The 15,259-nt window shown below is 46.2% G+C and overlaps 1 protein-coding gene across 1 annotated transcript in view; it reads right to left on the bottom strand.

The window, feature by feature from the left end:
• HCN4 (hyperpolarization activated cyclic nucleotide gated potassium channel 4) overlaps window positions 1-13,567 on the bottom strand; it is a 102,329-nt gene extending 88,762 nt beyond the window's left edge. Inside the window, exon 1 of the mRNA XM_068410614.1 lies at window positions 12,864-13,567. Within this exon, the coding sequence (XP_068266715.1) occupies window positions 12,864-13,567 (704 nt within the window). The remainder of the gene's footprint in view (window positions 1-12,863) is intronic.
• Between the last annotated feature and the right edge of the window lie 1,692 nt (window positions 13,568-15,259).

Raw genomic sequence — 15,259 nt, forward strand, 5'->3', positions numbered from 1 at the left:
TACTTTATTTGGATTATCTTCCCTTCTGCTTTTTAAGCTAACCAGGACCATATATATTTTTCCTTCGAAAAACAGCTGTCAAAGAGCTTGTGAAGAATTCTCTCTCCTCCTCTTGTGACCAGCTGTAGCAAAGCTATGCTCCACCTTGAACCATTGCAACTAGAGGTATAGCCCACCATATGTCTTTTTCCCTAACTGGACTGCAGATCTTAGTATCCAAGTCTGGGGCAGGCACAAGTTTCCCCTTACCTGCCCTTACTTGAAAGAGATGCTCTTTCCCTGAAAAGACTCAGTCCCTGGGATGTGTACAGAAAGCAAGGCCTAAAGCTTGCTCGTGGGCCAAGCTGAGGAGATGTGAATGTCTACTGTCAAGGCATCTTGTTCAGCTCTTTCACAGCTTGTCTCCATACTTCTTATCTAAGAAGACTAGAAAGAAATGCTGATGGCTTGCCCTTACTGAGAAAATGCGTGTGCCATGATTACACTAGAGGGAGTGTTTAAGAACAGCTCGGCCTTGTGAAAATAATACCCTAGAACAGCTGCCAAGTCCCAGAGGGGTTGCACCTCCCAACTCCCCAAGTCATGCATGACTTCTGTACATCAGTGTCTCCAACAGCTATGCTCATGGATAGGCTTTGTCTTTCATCTCTACGGACAAGCCAACACCTCTGTCATTTCCTATTCACCATGGGGTGCTCTGCCCTGCAAAGAGGGGTGTGCTGATTGGGGGACTGAGCTTTGAGAAATCTCACTGCTATTTTTTTCCTGCTTTTAAGTTTCAGCTATGGGAAACAGAGGACTGGAAAGACATCTGAGGTGGTTTAGGGTAGAAGGAGGAGCAAAAAAAGACGTGGTGGTGGTCTGGACGTGGGAATCGCCATCCTGTGGTACCAAGGAGAGTGATCTTTGTACAGATGTGTGACAAGCTCAGCTCTGTCTTACGCTTCTCACATCCACATCACTCACGAGGTATCGTATCATTAGATGCACCCCCGATGTTATGTATTAATTTCCAAAGCAGACTCATTCACACACACATAACACATCCACCCACATGCAGTAATGCTTAGACAGACACAAAGCCATCCAGCAGCCAATTATTTGGTGTGAGACCAGCTTGCATTAGCTCACGATGAAGCTTAGCCTTAATTCTACTGAGCTAGAGAGACTGGAAGCTGTGCATTGCTCTCCTGACTGACTGCAGATCTCAGAGCAGGGCAGATGATGTCAAGGCAAAGCTTCTTTTTTGTCTGCAGTGCAGATTTTGCTGTGTGAATTTGCTTGCAGACGAGGCTTCCAGATCCCTGGTTCAAAAGCAGGAGCCCTAGGCCTTACCCACATCTGCCACTGTCAGCCTAAATTCCTATTTATGCTGCAAAAGGAGCACACAACCAGCAGAGCTGCCCTTGTTCGGAAGTCTATGCTTTGGCCCAACTTTCGATTGATGTCTGTAGACAACAAGAAGCCAGAGGAACTCACCCCATTTGGGTGATAGATCAGGAGCAGATGAGAGAAGAGTACCTGTGGTGCACACAGACAGCAGAGGAGCCCAGTCATAAGAGGAATACACCCAGAGAAGCTCCGAACAACTTAACTTGACATGGTGATTTGCAAATCTGAGGACCAGAAACCTTCCAAATGTAGTCAGGGTTGAGCCAACAGCCCTTGCCAAATCTGGAGTTTGATTTAAGCATGCCTTCAACCCAGGCATTTGTTCCAGTTCCCAAGTGGGGAACGAGCCTAGTTGCTCTCTAACCACAGCATACACGGTGTACCACCTTAACCATGGCTGGCAGGACCTTAAGCACACCTATGTTTGCAAGAAAAGCCAAGGGTCGCAACAGATTATCTGAAAGATTCAACAGTCGGTGAGCTTAGAGGATGTTCTCTAAAGCTGCCACGCCACAGAAAAGGGCAGACATCTTGCCAGCTCGTCTGCCATTCCGGAGTGTTTACTAAAGCCAAGAACTCGCATATTCCCACAGAAAAGGGCAGCACACCTTGCAATACACATGACTGGTGAGGGAAAAAAATGGAACATCTTTTTAGAGCATCTCCAAACCCCATGCAGGGGCTGCAAAATTCTCATTGACAGATAGAAAAGGTAAAATTCATCTTGTCTCCCTGCCCGTGCAGGCTTTTATTCTATCTTTTTCCAGCCTAGTTCTAAATGTGCCACACAACACAGCATTATACATGGAACTGTACAGGTGTTGGTAACCAGTTTCCTTACTAAGACAAAAGAACCAATTATTCAGAAATCACCTAACAGTACATGGATCTCTACTCATTTTTGTGGTCCTAACAAAAGATGGAGAAGAAATGTAACTAAATCTACAGCAGTACACAGAAAACGGTAATAATGAAGAAATTCTCATGAAACTGCCTTGTAGATATTAACCACACCCTTGCTGACATCTACTCTGGCACCTTCTGTTACATTAATATATTTTAGAGTTCCACAGCACCTTCCATGGTGAGGGGCAGTACCCTCACCCCCTTCTCAAATTTGGAGAAATCAAGGCACAGAGTATTCGGTTCAGGCTGGCTTGTAGGGTCAAAGCCAGATGCCTGATCTGCCTTCCAGTTTGTCCTTCTGTCCGTTATACATTGCTTATGATTCAAAGTGTATCTGTAGCTAAATGAGCAGGGGAGAATGATACAAATGGGTTTGTACTGGTATCAAGGAGAATAGACTGTGATCTGTGGTCTAGACTGGTCCTTTCTCCTCCCTTCCCCACAATCCACAGAAAACCAGGGATGGAAAAAAGTATTCCTCTTGTTATTAATAGAACTTGTGCACACATTGGTGCTTTCAAGCAAAGGGGGAAAGATCAAGCATCAAGAATTTGTGCTTAATGAAAGTGGGTTTGCTATTGTTAAAGAAGCTGCATGGAGTCAGTCACCGTTATCATTTCTGTTATCACTTGGACTGTCGGGAGAGCCAGTCCAAACCCCGACACTGCCAGGAAACGTCACCTTTGCACTGCCTCACTGTGCCTAATGCAACTTCTGCCTCTCCGCAGAGAGCCAAGATGTCACTGCGCTCGCTCAGCCCACACCCCGGCGCTCTGCACCGTCCCTCCAGCCTAGTCACGAAGGGGGACAGAGGTGAGAGAACACGCAGAGCAGGGCTGGATAATTAGGGGCCTCTGCTGCCTCCCGTCCCCCAGAGACACGCACATACTCACGCGCACACACAGCTCCTTTGCAGATGAGACACTGCTCTGGGTAACAATGATGTTAGCGCTGTGATAAGTTAGCACCTTGCCCTGAAATCACGTGTGAAGCAACGGGCGGGAGGAAGGGACTTATTAATGTGGAGTCCCCGAGTCTTTGGAATGCAGCTGTTATCTCCCTCACAAGCTTCGGAGCGCTGATAACTTTGCAAGACATTTCTTTCCCACACCCAGGCAAATCCAAATGCACTTCACTCGGTTTTCCATCCCCCAAACATGCAGGGGGTGGAACTGAGCATCAGACGGTAACAGTGCTCAGCAGCTCTCACCAAGAAAACGGAATCCCATCAGAGCTCCTCTCCGTACAGTCTCACTGGAGCTGTGTACAGGGATGAGGAGTTACTCAGTGTACAACTACTGATTTCCTGGCAGTCACACGAACCCTGAGCACAGCTGGGAAAAGGAAAAAAAAAAGGAGTTATAGCTCCTACACTAGAGTCAGCTTGCAACCTGCAGCACCTCTTCTGCCTCTAAGCTCTTTAACAATAGATGCATAAACACAGACAACCTCTCCATCCAAAGAGGCAGAGATTTAAATCCTTAATTAGCACATTTGGACGAGTCACCACAAATGAGATTAGCTTTTGCGCATCGCTGGGGAAGCAGTTGTGCCCCTATAATGTCCAAGTGGTGGGCCCTCGAGCTGACCTTGGAATTCCCCTGTGGATGCTCGTCTGCTTTGCTCTCCGCGGCACTGTCTTCCCCTGCTGCACGCAGCATCTCTTCGGGAGTTAACAGCCTGGTTCTACTACAGTCTGGTGCTAATACTAGGCACGGGGTGACCATATTTGATGTCAGCCACTGCGAATATACTGCATGGAATGAATAATTTCCATTTGTAAAGGGACTTCCCAGGTAGCAAACCATTGAACATGGAAAAGGGGTAGAAAAAGGTCTCTATAATAGCACCTTGTTAGCCCAGCACACATCTGCTCTCTCTTCTGTGCTTCTGGAGTCCCAACTGCTTTGTCTGCTGACAAAACCCTGGGTTTAGTGCTGTCAGCACTGCAGAGCTGTCGAGCTGCACAGAGCCAAGCTGCGCTCTCAGCTGCCGTGTGCTTCACTGAAAAAATTGCCCACTTAAGCGGAGATACCTGAGCGGTTCTTACTGCTTGTCGTATATAAAGCGGCTTTGATTTGGAGACCCCAGGACAAACCTGCAGTGCCGCTTGGTCAAGGAACCTTGTCCTGACGTGTAGGCTGAAAAGCGACTGTTTTACAACCGTCTCACTAAGAAATGCTCAGATTATGTGGGAATGAGCACTGTGTTGCTGCTAGAGGAAGAGGTTATCTAAACGCTTCAGAACAGAACTTAAATCATCCTTCTCCACCATAATAATTCTGACTCTTCTGCAACACAGAGCAAGTAAATCTCACGAAATTATAGATCACTGGTCCCCAAAAAGGTAATGATGTCACCAGCCAGGTGCTGCCTGATTTGAAACATGGCTGTGGATACTACACCTGCATCAGCAGGCACAGGAACACACGTGGGACACCAAGAATCAGTAAAGGAGGAGAAGAGGACATAGGTGTCTCCACATGGAAATAAATCCACGCTATGTTACAAATCAGGGAAGGGACAGAAGAGCATTTGTCAGAGCTGGTGGTTTTCTTAATTCTTCCTCTTGGCCTTGAGTTCTAGAAATAGTCTCACCCCTCCGCAAACAGAACAGCCTGGACCTTGTTCAGCCACAGACCTCATGGCATAAACATTTAGGGGTGAAATCTTAGGCTCTCACTAGCCACTTCCCTATGGACTGGCCTTTCTTTTCCTTACACTCAGTGGAAATGGGTTTTTTTGAAGTTCTCAAAGACAGAAAAGGAGTTGGCACCTTTCTTTTTGAGTGACATTCATCTGTAGGTAAATTGATTTAATAGCTTGTTAGAGTGCCAATTAGAACCAACAATAACTCAATTGACCTATAACTGCCTTGGCACCAACACAGCTTTCAAAAATAAGAGAAAGGAAGAAATCTATGCTCTGGCAGAGATGAGAGCTCAGATAGTTGGTTTCAAGAGCAAATAGAGGGATTCGTGGGCTTGCTAATGAGATGCTCATAACACATCAGAAACACAGGCAAATTGCAATGGTTTTAAGCTAAAATGACACTACGTTATCTCCAAAGATCAGTCTTTTATCTATCTAACAAATGGATTTCAGTGCAGCAGCAGCGACTGTACAGCAGAAAAAACTCAGTGCAACAGAAAGCACTAGAACAGTTACCTAACCAGAATAACACTGTATTGAAAACTTAAGTTTACCTGCTTATAGTAGTGCTGAAAAGTCCTACGCTGATTCTGTGTGTGCCTACCAATAAACACCTTTACAAAACACATTTTACCTCAAATAAAATCTGTTTCACACTAATGCAGTGGACACTGTGCTTCTACACAAATTCATCATTTTAAATGCTTGAGATATTTCAAGTTTAAAGGATTAAGGATGGGTAGAGTTTATCTAAACATTGTGGCTGGTAGTGTCCGAGGATGGAAAGAGGGATAATGTGGAAGGGTTTTAAATTACTAGGCAAAATGATCCATATTCTAAAATGAAGCAGGAAAGCAGGGACTGAGAAAACTGAGATTGTTTGAAGAGTCAGAGGGATGATAGCACCTAAGAGTACACAGAAGGAGAGGAAACTAATTTGGGGAGACCCACCCAGAAAAAAATCTGAAGGATACGCATGGAGACCAGCAAGGGAAGGAACTGGACTGAGCACAGTGCCAAGAGCAACATACTGCAACTGGAACATGGGGCCAGAGGGAGAGGAGAGGTATTACTAAAAACTAAGGTGAGGTGGAAAACAGTGATCAGATGATAAGCTGCGTATTGGGACCTAGGACTGGCTGGACAAGAAACCTGCCACGGGAAGCCTAGAAAATGGAGATGGGACTGGTGGGATAAGAAACACAAACCTGAAGTGAAGGATGGGGAAAACAACAGGTTGGAGAGAGTGAGGCAGAAGGCATCATGCTTAGGGACTGGAGAGAAAACAAGCAGAGAGTTTGTAAGAAGCAAAGTATATTTCCCTTTGAAGCCTGGAGAGTAACCCAAGAATCTGGTGCATCATCGTTCCTTTGCTGTAACTACCTGCTATGGCTGTTGCTTAATTCAGAGCAGAGGGCAGTGCAGCATATCCTTGAAAAGATCTATACCTGCTAATGAATCCACAGATATTATTATGATGAGGACAGGGATTGGTTTGTTTTTTAAAACCTTAACAACAGTACAAAAACACTGTATTAAAAATCAGCCTGCCAAGTCAAAAGCTCAGTTTATGAAACAGCAGACTGGAGGTTAACTGTACATACGCATTATGTTACAGTCACTACATGATTCAAAACAGTTCTTCCCAGAGAATTCATGCTTCATTCAAGATGAGAGGAAGGGCTTGAGGCAGACGTATGCAGGGAAGAGATTTTCTATAGGAGCTCATTTCTTGCACAGTCTGGAAGGTTTGCAGTAACAGATAAGGAACTCCAGAATGAGATGTGATGGCTAGGGCAGATGAGCCCTGGAGATTCCCTCTCTGCCAAAAAGTGCCTGCAGAGGTGTTAGGCAAATCGCTCAATCCCAAACTGTAATTAGAATAATATTCTTAGGTGATGATTAAAGAGAACACTATGTCATTGTTTACAGCTATGTTGTTGGGGTTTTTTTTGCTATAACAACAGATAAACTAACAAACAGCAGAGGCTTGGGAAGAGGGCGGGTGGGATCGGCACGGCTAGCTCTCAGTCTGGCTGCTCACCAAGCCAGTCTAAGAAATGGTCCAAACCAGAACGTCCCAATGCTCTTAAAGCACCCATTACTCTTAAAAGAGGTAGTCGTTATCTCTGTGCCCTTGTCTTCTGGGTCCCAGTGACGTCTGATTCCTCACTAAGCACCCTCAGAGGCAGAGCTCTGAACATAAGGCATGCTGTGTAATGCTACGTACTCTGCAAAGCAGGTCCTCAAATTGACTACACCAAGTTAATGAATGGTTTTGACCTTAATCTCTCTGAGTCTCTGCCACCTCGCTACAAACTGGGGACGATAGTACCAGTTTCCTAGCCGAGGTGTCGAGAAGCGAAATGAACATTTATTGCTATTATAGTTGAATATTTTGTAAGTGCCAAAGAAAAAAAAAAAAGGCCATGAGGAAATTAACGTGTTTTTTTCAGAATAGGACCTGAATAAGATGAAATAAATACGGCACGCTATCTTACAAGGGGAGATGGAGAAAATGTTAAATAGTTTTTCACAAAGGAACCATCCCTGTGCACTGAACGAGGCCTGGGCTTCCACGGAAGAGATAACGTGTTCATCTATTGGCAGCAATTTGTACAAAGGGCCTGAATTAAGTTTATGCTGAAAATCTTAATCGTGGCACTTCCTTAAATCTCAGTGCTTGCTTTAGTATTTATTTATACTCTTTCACCTCATTTTCTGCACATGAACATACATGAAAATACCGTAATATTATATGATTATAGTCTCATGCAAAAAACTATATCCCCACATCGATTGTCTAGCGTGGGATTTTTTATCCTCCACCCCATGACATGTGAAGTAGGGCATGTAGCCTGTGATGACTTGCCCATGGACATGGGATGTATGGCTGCACTAGTTTGGTCCCTCAGTTCATGGTCACAAAATCATGTTTCTTCTCCTGCAGTCTGATTCACAATCCACTGAAGACAACAAAAGTCCAATCCACGCTGTTCAGCGGGACTTGGATTATCCCTCAGATTATTCCTGTTTGGATCCCCAGCAAAACTGCCCTGGGAATTGGCAGGAAAGTCATCTGCAGTAAAGACAGCAAGATCTGACTTCAGGAAAGCATCTCCTCTTCCTCAGCTAGCAGTGTCCCCACACTATTTTGAGGCAACTGCCATCAGCACGAACAAGAAAAGAAGATAGCCAAGTCTATGAGCTGCCTACCAATAAATCTGTCCCTGATTTGCACTTTGTGTTTATTTCTGATGACAGACACAATTTTTGCTACTAACGCAACTGTTTCCCTGACCTTTCCCTCTAAGCAGGGGTTTTACTGAACCAGAATTTCAATTTGCTGTACATAAGGCTCACACAATGAGTAGCTTTCATCTTTATTTGCCACGAGCACTGGGCAAGTCACAAGATCAGAGTTTGCCATTGTGGGCAGCCTCTGAATGTGGACAGCCATGAAGCGAGGCCGGCACAAGAAGCAGCGTTCTGGGCAGCAGGTAAAGAAAAGGGCGTTACTGTCTGCGAGCAGGGAGAGCAACAGCCACCTAAGCGAACCGACGAAGTCAGGGAGCAGTGCTGTATGCTCCACAAATTGTTTACCGTTCTGACAAACAGTGAAAAGCTTCCGAATGAAAACAACCTCCCCAGACAGAGCAGCACTCCATGAGGCACTCTGGAAACGAGTTCCTCTTAGGAGAGTGGAAAAGGTAAACACGCATCCTTCCCTTTTTTGCTCAATCTCACCGGTGCTATTGGGTTCAGTATTTAGTACTATGATTAGTAAACCCCACTGATTCCCCACGAGAAGGCAGGTTGAACGACACTGCTTAGAGGTCTGGACATGAAGGGGAGAAAATGGTTTTGTTCTTCAGGAATTCCCCTACCTCATACATTGCACTTGAGCACCTATTTCTTTTGGTGCCACAGAAATCTCCCCAGGTTCCCCAGCAGACAGGGGGCTCTGGCAGAGGAAGCAAACGAAAAAAAAAGGATCTGTTTGCAGACAAATATTACAGGTAAGGGAGAAGAGTGAAAAGAAAAATTCTAAAGTCTGAAGTTGGGACTGTTACTGAATGGAATATTTTCCTTTGTTTTCAAGCAAGCAGCAGCTTCTCGTTTCTGTGAAGAAGTTAATAGATTGCTGGGCAGTGAATAATGAGCAGTTCTATTTACATCCACTGTTTGGACTATTTTGGTCCTTCAGATAGTGTATCTGTTCTGAGGCCTTTCTAAAAGCAGCAGGCTACACTTTTTTGCAAGCAATTCTGGGTAGCAGCTACAACCGATATGCTTCAGTCAGCTACAAACTAGACAGATCATTGTTTGTCCGGAATTTTTTTATTAAACCAATTGTACTGGATCAATGCTTCCTCTAAGCAATAAATTACAATTCTGTCTGTCCAGTGAAAAAGCTTTCAAAGTGGCAGATAAATCTTGATCTAGGAAATAGTTTGGCTCTGCATCGATGTGTGATCAACCACAGATGCAAATAAGCAGCTAGCACATACATCTGCACCTCGGAAGAGGAGCTAGTGTTCTTATTTTCATTAGAAATTGCTAAGACACCTTTTAAGTGCTTCTAGAACTAGTCCACTGCATTAGTCATGAGTACTCAGGGGCACCGAGTTTGGTTTTTATAAAGGTCATCTGGTGTCTTTTCCCCTCACAATGGACTAAAAGCAGAAATCAACAGAGCCTTAATCTGTATTAATTTGCTTTACTCTTGGAGGGTCATAGATTTGCCACTGGAATTAGCCATACTAGATGCTGAAATGATAATTTAATGAGACTATGATGAAAGCCTCTGTTCTATTCTAAAACAGGAACTCCTCTCACACAGCACGAAGAGAGGCAACTCCATAAAGTCAGAGGGATTACAGCAACGTCATTTCACAGCAGAATCAAGCTCCAGTAAATAGGGCTGGAGTGTTCCATTCAGAACTTCACATCTCAAGCTGTATTGGGACAGGAGTCATGAGGCCTGCAGCTCTACCAAAACGCCTGGAGATGTACCCCACTCTCAGAGGTGAAACTGGTTTCTCCCAAAAGACAGAAAACAAGATCTGGGTCTAAATATTTACTAACTTAAACCTTGTAGACCCAATGCTGCTGCACAGCTTTGGTGACAGCAAAGCACAGGATAACGGAGGCTCGTGCCTCTTACAAGATCCTAACGCTCCAGAGTCTGCACCAGTCTATAACAAGGAGCAATCACGCATTGCACTGCGTAATTTGCAAAGCAGAAAATAGAGTCCTTTGGGTCAAGGATATAGCTTTTCCAAATGTTTTGATAATACCTGCTTTTTGGTGCAATCATCTGCTGCATTTCAGAGGTCAAAAAATGTTATTCATATTCATAGGAGTTGTTTCCAAGACAGATGCTTCAGTGGCATTCAGAGGAGGAGGGGATACAAAACCCAAACAGAATCTGGGAAAGCTCCCACTCTTCTCCTTCAAGGCACCCATTGTTCATAGGTCATTCTTCACGGAAGCCCACGCATTTTCTCTAAGTGGCATTCATATTCAGATATGCTGCAAGTGACCTAGAAACAGGAGTGAACGAAGTTCCCCAGAAAATATACACACTGGCCATACAGTAGTGCACCCACCTCCTCCTGGCCTCTAAAGATGCCTCTGTACAATCAATACCACCGCCCCATCTGATGTTGATACATAGCAGCAGGGAGACAGCACGTACTTGTGTGCGAGGCTTCTCGCATCCATTTAGAAGAAACACAAAGCTGCAAGATATCAGCCTACCTGGAATCTGACCCAAGCAGCGAGTGTCTTGCACCAGGGTACAGATACCCAACTCACTGTGCTTTCTCTGCACAAATGCAAAGTTATGTCAGGGGAGGATTTTATTATTAATACTAACGAGTCATACGTGCATTCATACATACCTGCATACATATGAACATCTGAGTGTTAGCACTCAGTATGATCATCTGGTTTGGGGGTCTAAGCTTGCCTGCATGTTTCATTCCTTTGTGTAAGGCTAGGAGTGGCCCCATAGCCAAGTCCCTCAGAAATAAAAACTTACCTCATACTTTATTGTGCCGTTTTAAGGAAAAAGCACTTGCTCTCCAGGAATCTTAAAAAATCAACTCTTAGGACCATCTCACCTTGGGCAAGGTGGTTACCTCAGCTACTGCTACAATCCTCTTATTGAAGTTTGCCAGTCTGGTTCTATGCTGAAAACGTAAAGATGGAGGGGAATAAATCCACTACACAGATACATAAAAGATAGGCAAAACAAACACTACTTTTGCATAAATCCAAATACAATCCAGAAACTAAACCAAAATTCCTTGAGGATGCGACACACACACAACACCTGCCTCGAACAGCCCAAGAAAGCACAGTAGTTAGTTTTAAACTCCTGACTCGTGGCAAATAATACAAAGATCTATAGCCAAGAGTATGAAATTGGTTTTGTTCTTTTTAGAGCTAATCACTCTCACATTTCACTGTGTTTGTCAGGTATTACTTGATCAGTCACAACTGGGAGGCAATTTTTTACTCTTTCCAATTGGGTTTGAGTAAGATTGTACTTGCAAGGACTATGTATCATGATGTAGCTACTGGAAACCCTCCTATGCTCTGTCAGCTGTGTGCTTGGGACACCTGAATGCACTGAATTTAAACGACAGTGCAGTCTTCCAATTCATGTAGCCTTCTAATAACATTTGTTAATCCAAGCAAATATCAAGGAATCTGTTCAGTGCCAGTGCTGAATCTTCTAAGCATGTGGACGGCTCACTAAATCCCTAAAAGGCAGTGTCAAGAGGTTTGTCATTTCTGTCTTTGGGCACCCAAATCCACCCTGGAACTCCTTCCTGCGATTATCTTGCTAACTGTATTTTAAGGAATAATGCAAAGTTTCTTGAAGAGTCCAAGAATTCAATAAAATCATTTAGTTTGACAGATACGTGTTTGAATAATGTTCTTCTACTGTGTGCTTTTAAATGTGAGATGTAAGCCAGTTGTAATTAAAGTTGAAGCAATAAACCTTAGCCATTGATTGCACTAATTAATTATTGATTGCAGAACTTTACATACATATTGCAGAGGACAATTCACCTGTGCAGTAGACAATACTTTACTCAGAAATACCCAAACACAACCTCTGCTACACAGAACTATAAAAAAATTGGCTCTAGGGTTTACAAGTTAATTTCCTTATTAACCTCCATGGAAATGTTGCTGTCAGAGTGAAAGCAAGCCATTACTTTCCTAAAGACAATGTTAACTATTCCCTATCCAAATTCATTTTGCAAATAAGGATTTACAGATGCCAAAGAGAAAATCTTTCTCTGTAAGACTCGGAAGGTGTTAAGCTCCTTCTCAATGAATGCTGCTATCCCCTGCACATACCAATTCCGGACAAGCGATGCTGCAGTAAGAAGCCCCACAGAACAGCAACAGCAGCAACATCCTTCCCTAACTCTTGGGGAAGGAGAAGGGAGAGGACTTGGAGGTACGAAAATGGGAACTGAAACATTAATCAGGCAGACCATATGTTCTGAACTGGAGATGTAGAACTAGTTAAGCCGCAGACACCACGCTTTTAGTCTAGAGTTGTGCATCAGGTGGGAACATTTCTCCCCGTTTACACCGAACTTATGGAAAGGCTTTCCATTACAGAAAGCCAAAGCGAAAGACGTTTGTCAGTTTAAAAACACAATTTAAAATTAATAATAGTGTGGGAACACTAAAATTAAGCTCAAATATGAATGAAACCTGCAGATTGTTTGCCTGGAGCAGATCTGGATGTGTCCTCCAGCTCCTCTGAGTAGGAAATTAAGAAGGAAAGTTATGTCTGGGTGCGCGGAAAGGTCTGAGCTGGACACGGTCGGGGAAGGGGCAGGCCAGCTAGTTTTGAGTGGGCCAGGAGGGGGGGATTGTACCTGAAGTCGCTGTAGGGATGGATGATCCAGAACCCGGCAGACTTAACCCTTTCCTGCTCTCTCTCCACGGCCTTCTGGCTGCCAAACATCCTCAAGGAGAATTTGTTGACCCCCGGCTGAAGCATGGCCCCGAACTGCCTCTGCATGAAACCGGCTTGGCCCAGCCTCTGCTCCTCATCTGGGGTGATCTGGTCGCACCCTCCACCTCCTTCCACTTTGATGGAGGTAGAGGAGCAAGCCCGGGGGGGCTGCTGCTGGGGCTCCGGTGGGGATGCTGGTGGTGGGGGCGCTGGCAGCCCCTGCTCCAGCTCCCCACTCTCAGAGGGGCTCTTGTCCTCACTGGGGGAGGCCGGCTCCCCTTCCCCGCCGATCAGCCTCTTCTCCTCGGCCGCATCGTGGAGGTGCCTGCTGGTCAGCGAGGACAGGCTCCCTTTGAAGCGGCGGCAGTCCCCGTTGGTGCTGGTCTTGGTGCCCTTGCTGCCTGCCTCCGTCTCCAGGAGGCCGGGGTCCCCCCCTCTGCCGGGGTCTCCCCCGAGTGCCCGGGTGCTCCCAGCAGAGGGCGAAGGCAGTGGCTTCAGCCTGATGCTTTTCCTCCGGGTGTCCTTGTCACTGTCTTCCTCCTCGTCCATGATCGACGCCTTGGGTCCTATCTGCTGGGGCAGGCTGTAGAGCCTCTTGCGCATGGAGGGGGGTAGCTTGTCCATGGCCGATGCTGCTGCTGCTGCTGCTCAGTTAGAGGGAGAGACCCCCCTGCTCTGCCCAAGGAGGGGAATCGTCACTGCCCCCAGGCCCTTGCCCCCAGCTCAAGGGGCAGAAGGGACCAGAGACTGGCGTGTCATCTCCTTACCAGACTGTGGCATCCACAGGCTCTGCATCAAAACACAGGCTTTGCATCCAGAAGGGAAGGGAAAAAAAGAGGGAAGGCGAAAGAGCCTCCCCCCCCCACACTCCGTTGTTCCGATTTGGCTACTTGCTGCTTGTCTCCCCTTGGTGAGTGTTACTGCAATCCCTGTCTGCTCACATCCAGAGCACTGGGCAAGAAGTCTAGAGGAGAGCCACACACTTCTGGCTGGAAGGCGAGGGAGGGTGGCAGAAGCAGCAGCAGCAGCAGCCGCCTTGCCATGTTGGCTTCGAGATGCAAATGTGCAGTGTCTCCCGGCGGGCAGACATCATCCGGAAAGCGAAGCTCAAGCCCAGGGTGCCTCAAACTCCTCAACCTGCCGGCCACTAACACAATGAACTGCAACCTGCAGCAGCCACTGCTTGCTTACATCACTGTCATCACTTATTTCTCATGCAGTCCCTGCTCCTGGGAATATTCATGAAGCGATTCCATTCTATTGGGTTGCCATAGGAGCGACTACTGCACACAGGCTCTGCCTACCTGAGCCAGCACCCGGGCTTCTTAAAAGGGCAACGCCTTGCTGCCGAGGGCGTGTGTGGCTCAACGGGAGCCGCAACGCTGCTGCTGCTGTGGCCGCTGCCGGGCTGCAAGGACCGCGTCGCGCTGGCGCTGCAGAACTCCTGCCGCTGAGCTAAAGTCACCGGGGCTCGGCTTCAGCCAGGATGGCGATGCCAGCCTGGGTTTAACGGCAAACATCACCGGGCGGCTGTGAATTTAAAAATAGCAGCATCATAAACATAAAAAAAAAAAAATAGGAGCAAGAAGATTCCTTTTTCTCGTAGATGCTGACGATCCTTCCTCCTGGAGTTGGGGCTGCTTTGTTGCGGGTTTGCTTGTGAAGACACAGGGGGTTTTGTGGGAAGGGGCAAATCCCAATCTAAAGGAAAAACAGCGGTTCACCTTGAAAATCTCACCTGCATGCAAAGCAGGGGCTTGAGGAGTTCCTGTCTTTTCTAGCAGGAGTTTGCCTGCTGGAAAAGACGTTGTGTTTTGTACCTGTCTGCAAACCACTGAAGGTTTGGAAGGTTTCTTTTTCCTTTGCTGTCTTGCTTCCCCCAGTTAGACATGCAAAACGTTACTATTTCTCCCCTGCGGGATTGAAGCTGTAAAAGTCATTCAAAAAAAGAAAGCAAGCTGCATCTCAAAGAGCTCCCCTGCATCTCAGAGAGCTCCCCTCCCGGACCGAGGGAGGCTGGATTGGGATGGCGAAGGAGTGTGTGGGATGCGTGGGCTCTCCCTACGACACGGGGAAACCCACTTCCCAGTGGGCACCTGAGTCAGCACTTTCTGCGGCTCACCCTCGCCTAGCGCGTCTCCCAGGAGGTTGGTGCTGGGAAAATAACAGCTCCGGATGGGAATCCTCCTTCCTTTCGCTGCTGGCTACAAGGCACCTCGTATAACAGAGGCCAAAGCAGCGGGGAAAAAAAAGGCTAAAATCAGGGATTTCCCTACCTTTTGTTCTTTGAGAGATTTTTTTGGAGAAAAGGAGGAA

This window comes from Nyctibius grandis, chromosome 11, assembly GCF_013368605.1.
Source record: "Nyctibius grandis isolate bNycGra1 chromosome 11, bNycGra1.pri, whole genome shotgun sequence".
Classification (NCBI taxonomy): domain Eukaryota; kingdom Metazoa; phylum Chordata; class Aves; order Nyctibiiformes; family Nyctibiidae; genus Nyctibius; species Nyctibius grandis.